We start from the raw sequence: 20,597 nt of genomic DNA on the forward strand, positions 1-20,597 counted from the left end.
GAAATACTCTTAAGGCGTGACCTGGATTATGAAACCAGAGGTATGGTTTTGGGAATAGAACAAACGAGAATTAAAACAACTCCCGAGGCCAGATTTGTCTACAGTTGTATAAAAACGTATTTTGTTCTTCCTTTTTTTCCTCTTCCAGTAGGCTTTCTTCTCTTTTAAAATAGAACCGGTTATTACAATGGGTGTGAGCAGACATGCAACAGTTCACGTTCAGTTCTTATTTCCATACTCATCCAACTTGACTTTTTCTCATGACTTTCTCAGAATTATTTTGTTCTATTTTATTTATTTATTTATTCTTCTTAACGTTTGGATTAACCCTAATGATGGATGTCATCTTTTTGGAAAATTCTGGTTTAACTAGCAATTAAATGGAATTAGATCAAAAGCACGTGGACAATGTCAAACTGAAAACTGCAGTCAGTGTGCTTAAGACAGGATAGCAATCAAGGGCATCTATATGCAGACAAGCTAAAAGAACAGTTCAGCGTGAACCTGATGACAAACAACACGGACAGATGTAAAGACCCAAATCTGTAATGGGCTAACCCCTTGTGATCAGTACCAGCAACAGTTTTGCCAATGCTCTTTTGCCCTTCGTCTTTTACCCAGAACAATAAAGGCGAGGGTAAAGTTTGAAGTTTAAAGTTCTGGTTTGAAGTTTGAAACACATTCAGCAGGATACTAAGGGCACTGGAGCATCAGCCCAGTGAGAGGACAGGCTAACAGAGCAGTTTGTTCACTGAGGAGAGCAGATGGCTTTAAGAGACTCAACAGGAGTAATTTCATACCTACAATAAAGTTAGTCAGAAGACAAGAGCCACGGTCTTTAGTGAAATATACTGTGGGAAAACAAGGAACTTTTGCCACGTACTGAGGTGAGGTTTTAAGTGGATATAAGGAAAAATACAGATTTATTGGCAGATAATTAAACACTGTGACAGGATGCCCATAAACGTACAGAATCTCTATCTTTGATGTTTTCAAGATGCAACAGGATAAGTTAAGAAAGCTGAATGGGTTTGCCCAACATTTATTTGAAAAATAAGTTTACTCATTGCTTGCCAAAAGATAATTGATAATATTCCAACTAGGAGGTTCCATCTTTGTTCTTCTTCATTCATTTTCTACCAAACTTACCAGGACAGACAACAGAGATGGGGATGACATATAAATTAATGTATTATTTTATCCATACATCTCAGTTAAACAAGAGAGAAAAACAGAAGTTTTAATAATACCTGATACTGGAGTAACAATGCAATTCAGCTGTGCATTTGAATACTTGTAAAGAATCTGCACAAAGTTAAATGTGTAAATCACTAAAACACATTAAAATTTTGAGACACCAAATTTTAAAATTCACAGAAAGCTCTCTTTAGCTGAGTTTTCCCAATTTTCTTAATATTTAAGCAAAACATTACTTTTCTGTGAAAGCCGTTTTTATTGTTAATGGTACTCCTTAACAGTTTGCCTTCTATGGTTATCCTGCTCCTTATATTTTTAACGCACAGACTTTTCTTACTCTTCCAAAATTGCATTATATTCCCACTAGGATTTACATGCCTGAGTAAACCAAGTAATTAAAAAATATAACAAAAGCACACCTGCCGTAACTCTGATCACTCCTCGAACAATATAAACTTTACAATTTGTTTGGAAGCAGAATCAGTAACTCTGAATAAGGATGTCAAGAAAACAGGCTTGTTACTGAGTCAACGTGCCAGTTTCCTCCATTTTCTAATACTTCTCACCCTTTACTTCCTCCCAGAATTAGAGTAATACGAAGGATCAAATGAAGTAATGTAAAAAGATGAAAAACACTGGAGACACTAATGATTGCAGACCCTAAAGCAGACCTTCTTGCAAATCTTTTCCTTAATGTACTCTAAAGAGGCTAAAGTCATTCTAAAAACACTGTACTAGATAATGTAAAAGTGGACCTTTAGGAAGGTCAGATCTTGATAGTGGCTGAACTGAAACAACGGAAGGTCAAAAATAAGATACAGGATCTTAACATATAATAGAGTAGTTATACTGTTGGCAATGATACTGAACAATCTGAAGAGTAACTTCCAATTTTAATTAAATGTTTTTAGCAAAATAGTAAATAAAAACATCTAGTTTTTATTTCAACTGCACAATATTAAAAGGTAAAACTAAGAAAACATCTTCATGGAAAGAACATTCTGTGCATAACATGTTAATGGTAGTTAATGAACCAAAACCCACAGAAATCCCTTTGGACAGCTAACAAACACATACAGCTATTAATTAGGTCACAGTTGTTTCCTCACAAGTCTTTTGTTCACTTTACTTGTAGAGAACACCAACATATCCATTAGACTTGTGGGGAGGTATTCACCAGTGAGGAAAATATTTATTTATTATACCTTAAATGCTTGCAATTACATGACTTATTATGGCAGTTCTGCTGGTTTCTCTCTTCATAAGTAAACTATAATCACTCAGTTCACAATCTGCTGTACTCTATTCCTTAGAACATCATTCACCTCAGAAGGTCCAATTGTTTCATTTTGCATACTTCGGGCTACCATTGTACCTCAATCACAGATTTTAAAATGCTCTGGGCATCCAGTTAAAAAAGAACAACCACACAAAACAATACTGAAAGAATTAACAAACTTCATTTTAATATAAAAAAGTTTCATAAATATTTTTTAAAGTTACCACTGAGAGGATATGGGTAATTTCTGTTTGACGCACATTTAAATTTGAATTCCACTCACAAAAGCTTTGCCCACTAGTAAGTTACCCCATTAACTGACTGTGAAGAAAATGTTTGCAATAGGCTCCTGCTGCTACTGAAGGAAATTGCAAAAGCGCAGATAGAACATCGTTTCAAGGACACAAACCAGACTGAGCTCCTGAGAGCTGAGGGAAGACCACTGCCTTTATGAAAATAATCAGCAAGTATATATTTTTCATTCTGTTTGTGTGCAAGGCATCACAGGGCAGGCACCATGTGGTGCTTCACATGAGCGGAATATACCGCCGTTCCGTCGGGAACAAAGATGGCAGAGGCTGCTGGATTGGTAATACTCCATCTTTTCTGTCTGAATCTTGCTTTGTAAAGCTGGCCACGTTCAGTTCCTCACCCGTCTAGCTCCAGTTCTCCAACCAACACCCTTGCCCCAGGGCAGTTGCTGCCTTGTTACCAACATCTCCTGCTCCAGAACCTCTACCACTTCCTTCTCATACATTCCACACCACTAAATATTGCACTGCCTCCCTCAGCCCACCGAGACTGAATTAATAAACTTGACTGAATCCAGCTGACTCTGTCCAGAGCACTTGGGTGTGTCTTCACTAGTACCGACAGAGATCATTTGCTTAAGTTTGCTGCTGCGCCTCACCTGCAATGGGTTTGTGCCTGGCAGGTTGGAAACCACAGAGTGAGAAAATGTAAGCAGTCTTTTCAGGTCATTACCACTACAGTTTCATGAGTTGCCTGTCACAGCCCCTAGGATATCTAGGATAAGTCTTAAATTACAACTTCAACTTCTGACCATTTCTCAATCAAAAGTAAGGAGAGTAAACAAAATTATCAATTTGCAGGGAAAAAAAAAAAAAAATTAAGCTGTTAATTCTTACCATAATTCTGTCACTGTCGATAATGGTGTTCAAGCGGTGTGCAATGGTCAGAACTGTGCACTGAGCAAACTTTTCACGGATTGTCTTTTGGATGAACTCATCTGTTCTGAAACACAGCAAGAGCAGTGCAGACAAAAGTAAGATGTTAGCAGGGATAACTTAATGGCAGGCAGCTTTTACGACTTCATCAAACATGACTGTATAGCAGGAAATGTGCTTATGAAGTCATTATAGTGCTTCTTCCTGGAGGCATACCATGAAACATACCCCAAAACCTATCTGCTAGTGGTTGAGGAGAAAAGAATTTCTCCTTGAAAGTAGAGCAGTAACTTTCATTTCAGGAGTCTTGCCTTCCAAGCTGTGAATACAGAAGAAGGAACATTCCCTTTAGCAGAGTGAGGTATTCTTACAGATTTCTATTCTATACCAAAAAAAACCCAAAACAAAACACTATTATTTAAGGTTTAGTTTATGCAAGCTGTGAATAAAAGTTAGTGAAAATAAATAACCTTCATTGTAAATGAATGAACAGAAGACAACCTCTAACAAAGATTTTTCATTACCACTGCAAAAGTGGGTTAAATTACAGAGCTGGTTGGTAAGCAAAGCTACAACTGCAGTAGCTCAAGGACTTGAGTACAGAATGATATGCTTTATAAATCAAGTGTTGATTGATACAAAATCCAAGGAAAGGGATAGAATCATGAAATTCCTGAGTTGGAACACATAAAAGCTATCAAGAATCTCAATCCACAACATGAATTAGTCTCTTAAGGAAAGGTATCAGGTAGAAACACATGACTTTTAAAGAATGAAAACAAAGCCAGAGCAGACACTGAAGTATGAATGTTGAGAACTGTCATGAGTTAAGTTGAGAATCCTGAAAACGAAATATACTGAAATATACAAGAGACACTAAAATGTTCTTTAGTTGTATAATCAAATATTAATGCAAAAGGCCTGTAATAATGATAAAACTGGATAATATTCAAGAGACTATACTGAAGAAGCATTGGCATCACCTAACTTAAAGCACTGCAGTTAGACTTAAATTTGGAAATCTATATAACCCTCCTTAAAGTCAACGAAAAGGGGAAAGGCATGGTTGGAATCTGAATAAGAGCACCTGAATTAGGCAGCCATCAGGTGATGAATGCCTTCTACAGGCACGTGACAGCCCACAATGCCCCAGAAGCCTTAGTTCCTGGGCACAACGCCAGGTCATGTGAATATGCATATATTGTGCATCAGCCTTCAAAAGACGATGAGTGGAAACAGTGGAGAAAAAGGCAGTGTGGGAATACAGGTACAGAAATTAAAATTATCATCCAAGATCAAAGGAAGACATAAACAGCTCAAAATGCATCGGTGTTAGTGAGACCAGGGATGTTGCAGCCTAGAATTCAGGCATATGAAGGCACAGGTCTCGTTTCCAGGATTCCTATTAAAACAGAATACTGTACTTCTGTGCAATGATTAGACAATAATAAATGCTCCACATAGAGCATCGAAGACGTCTAGATAAACAAATATATTCAGGGGCCATGTGAACTTCAACTGGTTGTTTGCAAAGCCTTAATTGTTCAAACTGTTCTAAGTAACTCGGAAATCAAATACAGCACACACAGAACACACCTTCCTCTGTCAAATCATTATTTTCTAGATACTAGTACACTGAATCCATCTGGACATGACAAATATTTGGTACTGTCTCACAAGCAAAAAAGAATTGTTCTGTTTCCACCATGGCAGGAAGCACTAACAACAAAAAGGAGAAACAGATAACTTTGGAAGTGTAGGATGATGTGAGGAATGGTGTCACCACTGTTTCCCTGGTCCACAGTATGATTTTGTGGTCTGATGGACTGAACACAACTTCTGTTACAAACTGTTTAGGCAGTCAGCATGACAAAAGAAGACAGATCACTGCTGATGAGAGAACAGATGATGAGAGAGAGAAGGGGGATTATTAACAGTTAAGTAAGAGTTCCCATGCATGCTTACTGCCATCCTCCTACGGAGACAGAAACATTTATGCTCTGTCATGAATTGGACAAGACAGAGCACTTTTAGAGAAGAACTCAGTTTTTGCCAAAATTGTTACTGCTACCTGGACCACTGGACCGGTTTGGAGCATGACACACTTCTTCCTTGACCATCTACTACATTTACTTCTAACAGTTTAGCAGCAATAAGAACACTCATTAAGGAAATGAGAGGTCTGAGATTCTTGGTAGTTTGATTCTTCTGCTACTATTTCCTAAAAGAAGAGTAAGGAAAGACTTAGGAAAATCCTTCTCCTCTATTCAGCATTAGTGAAGCCATCCCTGGAGCACTGTGTTCATTTTTGGGGTCCTCAGTATAAGCATATACAAGCATAATGGAAAGAATCCAACAAAGGACCACAAAGATGATTACACAATGAGCACCTCTCCTACGAGGAAAGGCCAAGAGAGATAAGACTGTTCAGTATGGAGAAGAGGGGGGATCGTATCAATTTCTATAAATACCTGAAGGAACAGTGCAATGAAGACGGAACCAGGCTCATTTCAAGAGTGTCAAGTGACAGGACAAGACATAATGGCAACCTCCTTAAAAAAGCAATTTGCTTAAAGCTCCACGACCATGTACTTCTATCAGATCACAGCAGTAACATTGCTACCACTGCATTGCTAATGCACACATTTTTTTTTCTGCTGTCCTCTCAATAATGCTTCAATGATCTATTTATTTCAACAAAGAAAACCAGTACCACACACGATAACACTAAGTAGGGAAGAGGCAATGGTTAAAAATAGCCCACAGTGAATAGCAAAATGGAAACAAAAGCTTCAGTACTACCTGAAATAATGTAAGGAAAGTCTTTTTCTTTCATTATAGTCAATCTCAAGGTGAGGTTTCCTACAGAGCAAGTAAGGACCACAGAAAACTGCAGTTCGCTCAGAAATTTCAAAAACAACTTTTAAAAGAGCTCAAAATGATTTTAAACTCTCAGATTATTCCTACTCTTATCTCAGTAGAATGCAAAATCCTTGAACACCCCTGTCCTCTGCATTCATTTATTATACATTCCATTATTACATGCATTCCTTATAGCATCATCTCTTATTGCATATCCATTAAGAAAACAATTCTCATTCTTGAGAGGCTGCAGAGTAGCCCTGCAGAACAGCATCCGAGCGTTCTGGTTAATGCCAACTTGAATCTGAATCAGCAGAGTGCCTCTGAAGCCAAAACTAGCCAAGAGGCCAACAGTACCCTGGGGTGCATCAGGTCCAGCACTGCCAGCCAGGAGAGGAAAGGGATTGTCCTGCTCTGCTCTGTGCAGCCTCACCCTGAGCACTGTGAGCAGTTTTGGGTGCTTCAATATAAGGACATAAAGCCATTAGAGACTGTCCAAAGGAGAGCTACAAAGATAGTGAAGGGTCTAGAGGACAAGACATACATGAAACAACTGAAGTCACTTGGTTTCTTCAGACATAAAAGAGGAAGAGGATGAGGGAAGGCCTCATGGCAGCTTACAGCTTAGAATTAGAGAATCGTTTGAGTTGGAAGGAACCACTAAGGGTCATGTAGTCCAGCTCCCCTACAATAAAAAGGGACATCAACAGCTAGATCAGGTTGCTCAGAGCCCCATCAGCCTGACTTGAACATCTCCAGGAAGGGAGTTTCCACTACCTCTCTGGGCACAACTGTAAAAAGCATTTTCCTTATACCCAATCTAAATATCCCCTCTTTTTGTTTGAAACCATTGCCCAATCATTAAAGACCCTGATAAAGAATCTGTCTCCCTCTTTCTTATAACCACCCTTCAGATACTGAAAGGCTGCTCTGAGGTCTCCCCAGAACCTTTTCTTTTCCAGGCTGAACAGCGCCAGCTCTCTCAACCTGTCCTCACAGGAGTGGTACTCCACCCTGGATTATTTTTGTGGTCCTCCTCTGAACGCACTCTAACAGGTCCACATCTCTTCTGTACTGAGGACTCCACATCTAGATACAGAACCCAAGCTGAAATCTCAGCAGTGCGGAGTAGAGGGGCAGGATCACCTCCCTTGTCCTCCTGACCATGCTTCTTTTGATGCAGCCCAGGATATGGCTGGCTTTCTGGGCTGCAAGGGCAAGTTCTCGTGAGCTTCCTCATGAGAGACTATATTACATGCCAGTTGGAGCAGTCAAGCCTCCAGAAAAGTGCCAAAGCAAGCAGTATTTCTGTCCTTTATTGAAGGCATAAATGACCCCTGTGCAGAGTCAACCCACACTGAGAAAGTGGCCAAGAAAGTGTCAAGGAATTTCATTATCCTCTTAAGTGGCACATCATAAACCAAATATGCAACCTGAACAGCAAACCATGGCTGCTGGATGACAGAAACTCGACCTTAATCTAGTAATACGAAAATAGACTCCCCAGAAGGGGAAGACCATCTCTGGCAACAAGCAGGAGGGCTTTAAACTAGAGTGGCTGGGGAAGGGGATCCTCAAACCATCCCACTTTGAGGCAGATAATGGCAATGGATGCCCTGGGCCTAAAGTTGGATCAGAAGGCAGTAAGACAGCACCTAAGATGCAGGATAAGGAAACTCCAATTGCTAAATCAGCCTCAATGGGAGCCCAACTCAAATACCTGTACACTAATGCACGGAGCACAGGGAACTAGCAAGAAGAGTTGCAGGCATGTGTGTGCCTACACGGCTTTGACATCACTGGCATCACTGAGACACAGTGGGATGACTGGAATGTAGGAACAGAGGGGTATAATCTATTTAGGAAGGACAGGCAGAGGAGAAAGGGAGAGGGTGTTGCCCTCTACATCAAAGACCAGCTGAAGTCCATGGAGCTCCACCTGGAGATAGATGAGGACAGAGAGCTTATGGGTTAGGGTTAAAGGGAAGGCGGGGGAAGGAAACATCACAGTGGGAGTCTGCTACAGGCCACCCAATGAGGAAAACCGAGTGGATGAGGCCCTCCGTAAACAGATAGGAGCAGCTTCACATTCACCAAAGATGGTCCTAATGGGAGACTTCAACCATCCCAATATCTCTTAGAGAGTCAACACAATGGGGCACCAGAAATCAGAGAGGTTCCTGAAATGTGTTGATGATAACTTCCTATTCCAAGTGTTACAGGAATTCATGAGAAAAGGTGCTATGCTGGACTTCGTCTTCACCAGTGAGGAGGTGAGTAATGTGAAGCTCAAGAGCAGATTTGGCTGAAGTAAGCACAACTCAAGAATGCCACGGAGCTGTTGGAGAGGGTCCAGAGAAGGGCCACGAAGATGACTAGAGGACTGGAACACCTCCCCTGTGAGGAAAGGCTGAGAGAGCTGGGGCTCGTCAGCCTAGAGATGAGAAGGCTCTGGGGAGATTATATAGCAGCTTTCCAGTACCTGAAAAGGCCTACAGGAAAGCTGAGGAAGGACATTTAGCTACAGGACAGGAAGAAATGGTCTTAAACCATTTAGACTAAATATTAGGAAAAAATTCTTTACTGTGAGGGTGGTGAGACACTGGAACAGGTTGTCCAGTAAGGTCGTGAATGCCCCCTCTCTGAGAAGCATTCAAGGCCAGGCTGGATGGCACTTTGAGCAACCGGGTCTAGAGGGAGGTGCCCCTGCTATAGGCAGGGAGGTTGGAACTAAATGATCATAAAGGTGATCTTTCAACACAAACCATTCTACGATTCTATGAAAAAATGGTGCTATAATTGTCTCACTGGCACTGTGGGTTGAAGGTCTAACAGCAAGTTACATTGCAACTCAGGACCCGGTATATCCAAAATTAGCTGACTGGGTAAAAAGGAAGACATCTAAAGAGCAAGTATAAATGCAATGTGAGTGAGAAGCAATCAAGCTGGTGAAAGAAATGCGGGATAAGTCATTATCTTCAGTCTAATGTCATCCTGGGATTGTCCTGGAAGCATATCTCACATTAAACAATTCCTGAGCGGCCCTGGAGAAGGCCACACATGCTGATAACTTCTCCAAAAGGGAAACAAGTACAGATAGCAATGAGATGTAATAAAAAGTTAAATTTTACAAGGTTAAGCTGACTAACAAACTGAACTGTGTGCAATGACTGTTTTTAAGCAGACTCAATGAATCACTGATGTGGAAATGGGGCAGTGGACTGCATTTACAAGTAGTAAAAACACAGGTTAACACACATATTGTGTACATTCAGTACACAGAAAGCTCAGTACACTGAACTTGGTGTTAAAAATAAACCAAGTCTCAAAGACTACAGATTTTGTTTCAATATACCACCAAAGTGACAGCAGAAAGATTTTTCAGCTCTTCTGCTCCAGATTTCAAATCACCATTCCAAATCACTTAATTGCTATAAAACTATTCCATTCTTAAGGATAAGAATTCTGGCTTCAGGACCAAAAAGATAAAATCAAATCAACGCTTGTCATTCATTACATGCAACATGCAAGCAGTCTGACTTAGAGGAACCTTCTTTATAGCAAACTCCTCCCCTCTCTTACAACAGCACTGCCACCCCTGCAGTATGCAGAACACCCAGTTATCTGTGAGATGCAGGGTACTTCTGGGAGCTCTAAGATTTAGAAAGAAGAAAGATGAACTCCAAATTCCTTCCCTTTATTCTTTTGCTCAGCCTCACTGGCCAGCAAGGATGAATGGCTTAGCCAGGCTGAAGAACCATGGGGAAAAGTTCCTCAGCCCCAAGAAATGTCATATTCCACTACTTCATGCCATCTCACCCACTCCTCTCCTTTTCCCACCCTCAAGTCCTGTCTTCTCACATTTGCTTTCAGGTTGAATTGGAGGGAAGTGCAGTTGCAGCAGTGGTCCAGGCGAAAAGATGATGAGCCAGAAAAATAAAAAATGAAGTATAATCTCTACAGCCAGCAGCAGCTCCCCACGGTTTCCTATTCCAGGTGCTTGATACAACGTGTGCTTACCGTGCCAGGCATGGGGGCTGTGCATCGCAAGAGAAGGAGGTTTTCTTTACATTCCAAAAATGCCTCCCTAACTGCTCAGTTAAGCAACACACATCAGCATTTCCTGACGAGCATCCTATCAGACTGCACAGCTGAAAAATACTTTGCTCTAGTTTTAGCAACGCATTAAGAAAAAGGTAATAATGACTGTAATGCAAACTGAATTCAAAGTAGAAGTTCCAAGTTATTATTTGTATTGTTATGCGTAGAGTTGATACAAACAAACATTTACCTTATTATAATATATATTGCAGCACACATTAATCAAGATTAATTAAATGGATAGTGCAAGTTGAGAACACATACGTTAGATGCCAAAATAGGGAGGATGAGTAAGATGGTATTAAATTTCCACAGCTATGATTAATCATAGTTAATCTATCAGTGCTCAGCCAAAAATAAACTAATAGTCAAAAAAGAAAACAAACGTCAAAGTAAAATAAAACAAAATAAAATAAAGAACCTCTGGAAAGGGAATGCACTCCTCTAAAGGTTTTAGAAATACACTGTCAGCTGAACTGCAAAGCTGTCCTAGTGGCACCACTTCTCCCCCAAGAAGATGTTATAAAAATGAGTCACGCCCAGATGACATACAAAATCCTTAATGCATCTGTTTGAGGGACTTGCTGTGTTATTGTCCTCTTTGGACTTTGAGTTGCCCCTCAAGCCATAGTTTGTTGGAACTACATACTCAGTTCAGACTAATTGATGCAGTACATTTGCAGTATTGTTTCCAAAATATTTCCACCAGTGTTTCAAATGTTTAAAAATTAACAGTGGGGGTACTTAGCTATTGGAACAATTTAACAAGGGTTGTCACTGAAAGTTTCTTTCTATTGAGGGTAGATGTCCTTCTAGCAGTACGATGTAGTTAAAATAGGAATGAATTCAGGAAAGTTCTGCTGGCCTGAGTTATACAAGACATGCTTTTTATCTTTTTTGGGGAAGGTTGAAGGGGAAGGGGGGGGAGCTAATTTATTAATTTATTATTTTTCCAGCAGATATTTCTTCCTAGAATCAACAGAACTCAGCTTAGTTTCATGGCTATTCTAACACCACTGATCTGCATTTCCAGGTAAGTTCTTGTCTATGGCTGCGGGAGAAATACTTTGATTAACTCTGAATGTTAATCTTCCTACCCTTCGTAACGCACCGAAATTAGGGATATTTTGGGCACACATCCAGTATACATCATCTGCTCTGGATCTAAAGCTCAGTTGCCCCATTATGAATGGATAATTATGATAGTACTGTGGAAAACATAAAACAGCAATACAAACGACAAGAAATAGAAAGCATTTAATTTCATTTCTACAGCACAGGTGATCAAACTAAAAGAAGAAACAGTCCATCTTAACACAGCATTTTGGTTTTTACCTTGGGTCCACATTTGCTGTTGCTTCATCAATGATAAGGATCCGATTTTTTTTTAGAACTGCTCTGGCAAGACACACCAGCTGCCTCTGACCAACACTAAAATTAGACCCAGATTCTGCCAGCTGTGTCTCCATTTTATTAGGTAGATCTTCCACAACCTCTTTCAGTTGCACCTGTTGACATGTCAACATATTGTAGGATGAGTAACTCCCTTTCAAATCAGCTATTGTATGTCTGATGACACAGTAATAAGTATGCAAGATTTACCTTTTATATTCTGGCACAAAATGACTAAGTGCCAAGTTGGATTACACAGTGTCAGTTATTAGAATTCTAAAAACATTAAAGCATATTGTTAAGAATCTATTAATGTTCATTAAAACTAAGATATGAATCAAAATGTAACCAAAACATCATCCCAAGGGATAATTTCTTCATAAAAGACTTATGTAACAATATTCATGTCTACACACATGCACAAACAACACACACTGACAAACACAGACACAACGGTCTACCTTTTTCCATCAACAGCTATGCCCTTATCAAACCTTGGGAAAACATCTAAAACCTAATGCACACAAGCACAATAGTGTAATTTGGCTTGTAGACATCAGATGTACATTATTAGATTTAGTAAATCACCTCTTCCAAGGCATTCCACAGTTCTTCGTCAGTGTATTCATTGAAAGGATCTAAGTTCTTCCTCATTGTCCCAGTGAACAATACGGGCTCCTAAAACCGAGTAAAATTAGCATTCTATTATAAACACAGGTTTTATCATCACAATAAGTAAGCTAATAACAGTCAGAATTAACCCACAACACAGAAATATCCTACAACAAGCTATCTTTTATGAAACACGGAAGAGTACTTAGCACACAAAAAGGAGGGAAGAAAGAAATGAAATATTCAGACATTCTGTGTGGAGATCATTTACCAGAGTAGGTCTTATTTGTAAATTGCTGTACACAGTTAGGTTGGTCCTCAAATGGGCATTTACATGACACTGTTTAGATGCCACAAGCTATATATATACATATACTTACATGCAATCACTGCTACCCTGGTATTCTTAGTGAAAACCAAAAACTGTTGCTGTCCATGGGCTCAGACTCCTAAATTATGTTTGGGTAGTTTCTAAAATTTGTATTTACACTAAATAAAACAAAGATGAATTAAAGAGCTCCCAATGCTATTTTTGTTCTTTTCCGTTCCCCCTCTCTTCATTTCATAATATAAAAGCCTTTCAGTTTTACAGAAGATCCTAGAAGAAACAACTTCCACCATTTTAGAGCAATGCTTAATTCTTCCTGCCCATATATGTAACATATAGTCACTATAGGTTAACTAAGAAGCTAATCTACATGCCTACAGCATCATACCAAGGTTACTCAGGTTACTTACAGCTGGTCAAAGATCTAACTCAAAATAAACCACTGAGTCAAACCAGTACAGTCTCCCATTAAGGCACCAGTGTGGGTTTACCAGTGGTCAAAGCAGCCATTGTTCTACTTCAGTTCCCATTCAAATAAGTAACAGATCATTAATTACATGGACACAAATCAATGCACGTTGAAAAAAAAAATGGTATTTGAGAAGGTGGAAGATGGTTTTTGGTCCAGTGTTCCCTGAGCAGCAAGTACTAACTAAGGTGATTTGCCAGACCCGAGATTCATGCACTGATACAACTAGATTTCTCTTAATACTATATCAAGACTACAACTCAAAAGCTTTAATAGTGCTAATCACAAAAGCAGACTAGTCATCAAATAATCAGAGCTTTATTTAATTTGGACAAATCTTATTTCAAATGTTTTCTTTTTTTCCTCTAGAAGAGGATGCCTAAACTTGTATTTCATTACTTCAGCTTATGCCAAGATTACTCTCTCTTGACTGACGTCCCACCTAACTCTATTGATGGCCAGTCCCAAATGGCAGCAGCAAATCAGACCAGAATTTCAACGTTAACCCTTTTATTATCTTGACATCTAAACCATTCTGAGTGGCATCAAAGGAGTAACAAAGACAGAACACGCTGCAAACAGTGTAAAAAAAACACATGCATTTCTTGACGCAGCGTGCCAATTATACGAAATTTTGCATTGACAGTACATGCTATTTGGTGCATTTCAAAGGTCTTGTTACCTTTGTTTTTCTTTTCACTCTATTTTTATAGGTTAGTGAAATAAGGGACTGAATTTAAAAAGTGTGTTCTTAACTGCTATAAAAGTCTTAACAACAGACATACACTGCAACAGTAGATAAGGATATTTTTTTAATTACCATTTCTGACACAGATTATTATTCAAAATAGTCTGGTTTATGAGAGGAAAGTAATAGGACAAACCTGTAAATAATTGTTGTAAAAATGCTTGCAGTCAGGGAGGCAGACAATATTTGCATAGAAAAGATTTACAAACACAACCTTCACACAGCTCTATCCAAACAAGCAATTAGAAGCCTAAGCACATTTTTATTTCTCCAGGTAGGTATTTAAGCTTACATGTAAGAAAACTTCAGTCTTACCTCATTACTCTCTAGGAACGGTTTACTTTAGCATGCCTTATAATTTAAATGAACATCTCCCTCCCTGGTGTTTTGGGTTTTTTTCTTTTTCTTTTAAAGCTTCCCACATAATTATGAAGATACTTGCTGCAAAATAACTGCCTGTTCCGTGACTATTTCTATTATTGACACTAGTGTTATTTATGTACTACAAAGACAGTGTTTGTCATTCAGTTTACTACAGCACGAATCTTATTCCAAACCCTCCTCCTGTTCTTACTACCACCATTTCAACATTCTACATATTTTCAGTGAAAAGAAGTCTTCCCTTATGTGGAAGACAGATGTCACCTGCTACCCTTCAGACACTTAAAGCCCCTTGAGCCCACAGTGAAAACCCAATCACAATATTCTACTGGATTAAAATCGTTTATGGCCATAAGCCAGAGTCAGTAAGACATTGTATACAAAAAATAAATAATGGAAATAATGTGTAACTAAATACAGGGAACTTCGAGCATCTACATAACTCAGTGTGTAGAAACCATACCTGACCAACAGCTTTCCTGCCCCAACACTGAATTTTAACCAATGGGATTGAATGCTTCCCAATGTGGAAATCACCTTCAAAAGGGCAGGGCTTTGGGAAAGCTGCAGAGCACCTTAAAAAAACTGATGACTACATATTTTCAGGGAAAGGAAATAAGTCCACATGAAGTTCTCTTTAGATCCCATAAGTCGACTATTTCCATAGTTACACCAACTACCTCTGCTGTGCACAAAGAAAGATTTCAGCATACAGAAGGAAAAAGCAGCCTGCATTAGGCAACAATCCAATTGTTGGGGGAGTATTTATTTTTATTAAGATATATACTTTCTTTCTCTGACTCGTATTCTTGGGAAAATAAAAACAAGCAAACAAAAAACCAAAAAAGGCATGTCCTCCAATGAGGCTGGAACCACTGTTCATTGCCATTTTTATCAGATTCTCAATTCAAAGAAAGTAATATAAACACTCTTAATGCCATCGCAATGGCTGACTAGCAAAGATTCAGATAAAAATATGGCCAAAGAGCTCTAAATACAACTTCCATAACAAAATACAAAGATTTGAGAATCAGTGTTAAACACAGTAAATGAATTCCTCTGGCTTCCAGTCTACTGTTCTATCAACCTGCTATAAAAAAAAAACAAACACAAGATAATTATTTGCCACAGAGATGGACTTTGCATGTGTAATGTATGAACTTTTCCCCCTTCTTTTGTTCTCTACTGGAGAGGAATTAGCCCTCTTATGAAATGGAGTAATCTGCACAGACACTGCCTTCAGGAAGTTCTGAGGTTACACATAAACCTTCTCTTCTCCATTGCTTCATTCAAAAGGCAGACAATAGAACACAACACTTCTGGCCTACTGGATTTCTTAGAACATCCTTTCTTCTGTTCCAACATCAGAGACGAATCTATTCCCAACGATGTCTTTTTCCCCTCCCCCCTCCCCCTTCCATGGCAGCCTTTCCTATATTCAGCATCCGAAGATCACTAGTTCTTATTTATGGGTCATAATGATCCACTCTTTCTTCTCTCCCTGTTCTCCTCTCCAGCCCTCTCTCCATAATGGAAAGTCTGGTAGCTCACTTACAGTTGGTATATGTGCTCTTTCAAGACCTAGCCTCAGCCTACAGGGGTGTCTACAGAGTTGAATGTAGCTCCTCGAAGTCCCTTACTAAGAAAGCTTCAGGCAATGCATCAGGTGAGAATTTCTGCTGAAGGAGGAACTGACATCAGAGAACTGCTGAAGCTTTGAGTATTCCCACCCAGTTTTCTTTGCTCATTCCCAGCCATGGAGGGCAGCGTATTGCTAAAATCTACTTGTACTTATTCTGGAGGAATGGGCTGAGAATAGAACTAGGAAGAAAACTCTCCAGTTCCCAAAGTTGATTCCATATTCTGTATACATATCCTGGCAAAGCATTTAAGTATTACAGGAAAAATGTTTATAGCAAAGTCAGTCTCTTACCTGAGGTATAATTGAAATTTTCTTCCTTAAGTCATGGAGGCCTAGCTCTGATGTCAAGTACTTATCAATCCAGATCCTTCCTTCAGGTTCAGCCAACCGAAAAAGGGCTGCTATCAAAGAGCTCTTCCCTGCTCCTGTTCTTCCCACAATTCCAACCTGTAGACCAAACAGAGCTTGTACAATTAGACCAGGAGCCTTGAAGGATAAGGAACAGTTTTACAACATCACAGGATTTGTAATAGAATAAACATCAAATAAAACTACTTTGTAATTAACACTTTTTCATGAGGAAGAAACCTTCCTGCTAGATCAGTTGGGATTCAGGTGACAATTGGATCCAAAGTGATTTTTAATGATCATATCATTCAAAGGTGAAAGAAATATTTTCCTAACAAAGTTTTTTCCCTCAATGCATTGTGTTTTATTGTGTATGTGAGATGAAACAGTCTGATGCATAATGTGATTCAAGGCAACCAATTTTACACAAAATCTGATTTGCTGCTTGACATTAAGTAAATCACTTCAGGCATGCACCTACTTCTCAATCCAGAAAAGGACTCTTATGAGCACTTCAGGAACAATTTATTACTCCCAATTTAGAAACCAAGGCCGGTTAGTATGGTTAAGGTAAAGTACTGTAAAATATTTAGATTCTAGAGACAAAGTAAAGTTAAAACTATCAGTAGGATTATAAACAGTACTCAGACAGCTTCAGCAGAGAGGATACCAAGTGCACCCTCAGCAAGTGTGCTGATGACACCAAGCTGAGTGGTGCGGTTGACACGGTAGAAGGAGGTTCAACATGGCAAAGTGCAAGTTTTGCACTTGGGCTGGAGGAATCCCAGGCATCCATACAGACTGGAAGGAGCGGTCCTTGAGAGCAGCCCTGCAGAGAAGGACCTGGGGGTCTTGATAGATGAAAAACTTCGCATGAGCCAGTAGTGTGCCCTTGAGGCTCGGAAGGCAAATGGGATCCTGGGGTCCATCAAAAGAGGGATGGCCAGCAGGAACAGGGATGTGATTGCCCCCCTCTACTCTGCTCTTGTGAGGCGCCATCTGGAGTACTGTGTCCAGGCCTGGAGCCCCCAGTACAAGAAATACAGGGAGCTGCTGGAGAGGGTCCAGAGGAGGGCCACAAAGATGATCAGGGGACTGGAGCACCTCCCCTATGAAGACAGGCTGAGGGAGCTGGGCTTGTTCAGCCTGGACAAAAGAAGGCTGCAGGGTGACCTCATTGCCGCCTTTCAGTACCTAAAGGGAGCCTACAAACAGGAGGGGAATCAACTCTTTGAAAGGGTAGATAACAGCAGGACAAGGGGAAATGGTTTTAAGTTGAGGGAGGGGAGATTTAGGTTGGATGTCAGGGGGAAGTTCTTTACTGTGAGAGTGGTGAGGTGCTGGAACAGGCTGCCCAGAGAGGTTGTGGATGCTCCATCCCTGGAGGTGTTCAAGGCCAGGTTGGATGAGGCCCTGGGCAGCCTGGTCTAGTATGAAATGGGGAGGTTGGTGGCCCTGCATGTGGAAGGGGGGCTGGAGATTCATGATCCTTGAGGTCCCTTCCAACCCTGGCCATTCTGTGATTCTGTGATACCAGCATTGAAACGACAGGAAAACATGAGCAAGCACAAATTCCCATCTAAACAGGATAAACAGTGAATAATAAAGTCATTATGATTCAGGCTTCATTGGGTTCCCCAAGGAAATCAGAAACTGCAGTGTGAAAAAACAATGCTTTCAGAAAAAAAAAGAGGTAGAGACAATGCAAAGTATGAGATTGCTAACTTTTATGATAGGTTACAAATACCGTATAAAAATGAGACTTGGGAAAAAGTAAGGTCATTAATAATTAAGAAGAAACAAAATTTGTGATGGTTAAATAAATACTACTTGAACAGCAAACCTTAAAAATATGTTGTCCGCAGGTGAACAATACTTAAGGAAAACAATGTACAGTAATCAATTGTATCATAGAAGGTGATGGGTGTAATTCACTATGCAGATCTGATTTGGCAGGATTTGTTATTTCCTGCACTCAGTTTTAATCGCTACATTTCCAGAAAGAAATCAACATACTGGAAAGAGTTCAGAGAAGTGCAACATAAAATTAATATGAGTGGGAGATACTGATTTTGTGAGGAAGGATTTATGAGGATTAAACATGTACAATATTAGCCTGGCAAAGCGATTCAGGTGCAGAAAGGAAGAAAAAACATGAAAACCTTCATGAGTATACGTACAGACACCAGAGGGCAATTACCCACTGCCTGAGACTCAGATGTATGCAGTAATGACTGCTGGAATGAAATTAAGCACAGGAAACATTACACTGAAAAGCAAGGAAAAACTTTCTAGTAGTCAGAGACCTTCAGCTCGGATAAAGCAACAGTACCCACATTTGAGCATAAATACACAAGAGGAGCAACTTACACTGCATAATCTAAGCAGTATTTCCTACTCCCATTTTCTGATTGAAAAATTAATCTAACAATTCATTACTGTGCAACTATACATAAACTGTGGTGCTTACTAGTAAAGCTACTGCATAATCTAACCAAATATACTACATTAAATAATACGATATCCAGTATTCATATTATATTAAACAAAACAACATGAAACAAAGGAAAAAACAGTTCTGAACAGTTACATTACTGAAAATACTGAATGGAGAATACAAACAGTTATGAAAACAAAAGTTCAATTGTTTCCCTGTAAGCATCAGTGATACAAAGTATTGCACTAAGAACAACAGAAAAACAACAACAAAAAAACACATCAATACTTAAAATAAAAATGCAGCTGCTCTGCATGTTGTCAAAATCCCACTTTCAGTTTGGCAACAAATGAAAGGACTATGCTGCTCAGTATTTAGAAGAATCTATTTGTATTTTTGGTCCAATTGACTACAGGCTGCTGAAAATTAAGATGAATTCGAAACAGTTCTCCCTATAGACATTTTTTAAAAAACACTGTGTTTGTTTGAAATCCACATCTATAACTAGTGCAAACACAAAGATGGTCTACAAACAGAAGTCCTGGCCACCCAATAGGAATCACCTAACCAGGATTTTGTAGCCTTGATGTAAGCCATGTGCATACCCAAGAGTACACCTGCTACACTGGACTCATCATTACTCAAAAATCACTTGTACTTCAAAGCAGAGCTGCACAAAAAATGAGCACGTCAGCTATTGATCTCAAACTGCTCTTGCTACCCTTCAGGCAACCTCCCTTTCATGCTACACTGTAAGGGTATTTGTGTGAACAGCATCCGTGCCATAAATCTAGATCCTTACCCTCCTAACTTTTTCATGTAGCCATACCCTCAGATTCAGGATCTGTTGAGGCAATGTACTCTTAACGATTCATAGTCAATAATCATTCGTAAGTTGTTGAATTCAACTAACCTTCCTAAAACAAAGATAGTGCTGTTTACAAATTAGGGTTGTACATGGTACATCTGCTTCAGAGACACGACTTTTTACATAGGCAGATAGCAATGGGATAAGGGGGAACGGTTTGCAACTGAAAAACGGAAGATTTAGATAAGATATTAGGGGGAAATTTTTCACTGTGAGGTTGTGAGGCACTGGCATACGCTGCCTGGAGAATCTGTGGGTGCCCCATTCCCTGAACGTGGTCAAGGCCAGATTGGACGAGGCCCCGGGCAGCCTGAGCTGGTGGGTTAGCAGCCTTACCCATGGCAGGGGGGCTGGGACTAGGTGAGCTTTAAGGTCTCTTCCAACCCAATTGACTGTATGATTCTATGATTCACCTATACTACCAGAGCACAGCTGGCTGCTGGCACAACTCCTTGTGCGAGCATCCTCTGGTCTGTTTCAGGCAGATTGCACTGGGTTAGCAAAGACAGTTAAATGAGAAGGACCCTCCTCAGCTACTTTGGCTATAGGGAGATACCAAACACAGAATGATGCAGGCTAGGTGGCAGGTGTAAAGACACCATATCCCATAAGTGATCTCTTAGAAGTTGCCTCATCTATTCCTGCACCTAGAGCCTGGCAGACTGGGTGCATGGTCAGTTATAAGAAAATCTAAGCACATGGCAGAAGTTTAAATTCATTACTTCCGTGAGAGGCACTGCAGTCAC

At 39.8% G+C, this 20,597-nt stretch overlaps 1 protein-coding gene across 2 annotated transcripts in view; it reads right to left on the reverse strand.

Annotated features, from left to right (window-relative positions):
* Nucleotides 1-20,597, reverse strand: part of ABCC4 (ATP binding cassette subfamily C member 4) — a 152,919-nt gene that overhangs the window by 19,397 nt on the left and 112,925 nt on the right. For both annotated transcript variants that reach the window (XM_042867260.1, XM_042867259.1), the window contains 4 exons: nt 16,490-16,645; nt 12,607-12,696; nt 11,962-12,134; nt 3,625-3,730 (listed from right to left, as the gene is read on the reverse strand). In XM_042867260.1, the coding sequence (XP_042723194.1) occupies nt 3,625-3,730; nt 11,962-12,134; nt 12,607-12,696; nt 16,490-16,645 (525 nt within the window). The remainder of the gene's footprint in view (nt 1-3,624; nt 3,731-11,961; nt 12,135-12,606; nt 12,697-16,489; nt 16,646-20,597) is intronic.

Source organism: Lagopus leucura, unplaced genomic scaffold (genome assembly GCF_019238085.1).
Source record: "Lagopus leucura isolate 7727_CA_CO unplaced genomic scaffold, USGS_WTPT01 Super-Scaffold_100001, whole genome shotgun sequence".
Taxonomy (NCBI): Eukaryota; Metazoa; Chordata; class Aves; order Galliformes; family Phasianidae; genus Lagopus; species Lagopus leucura.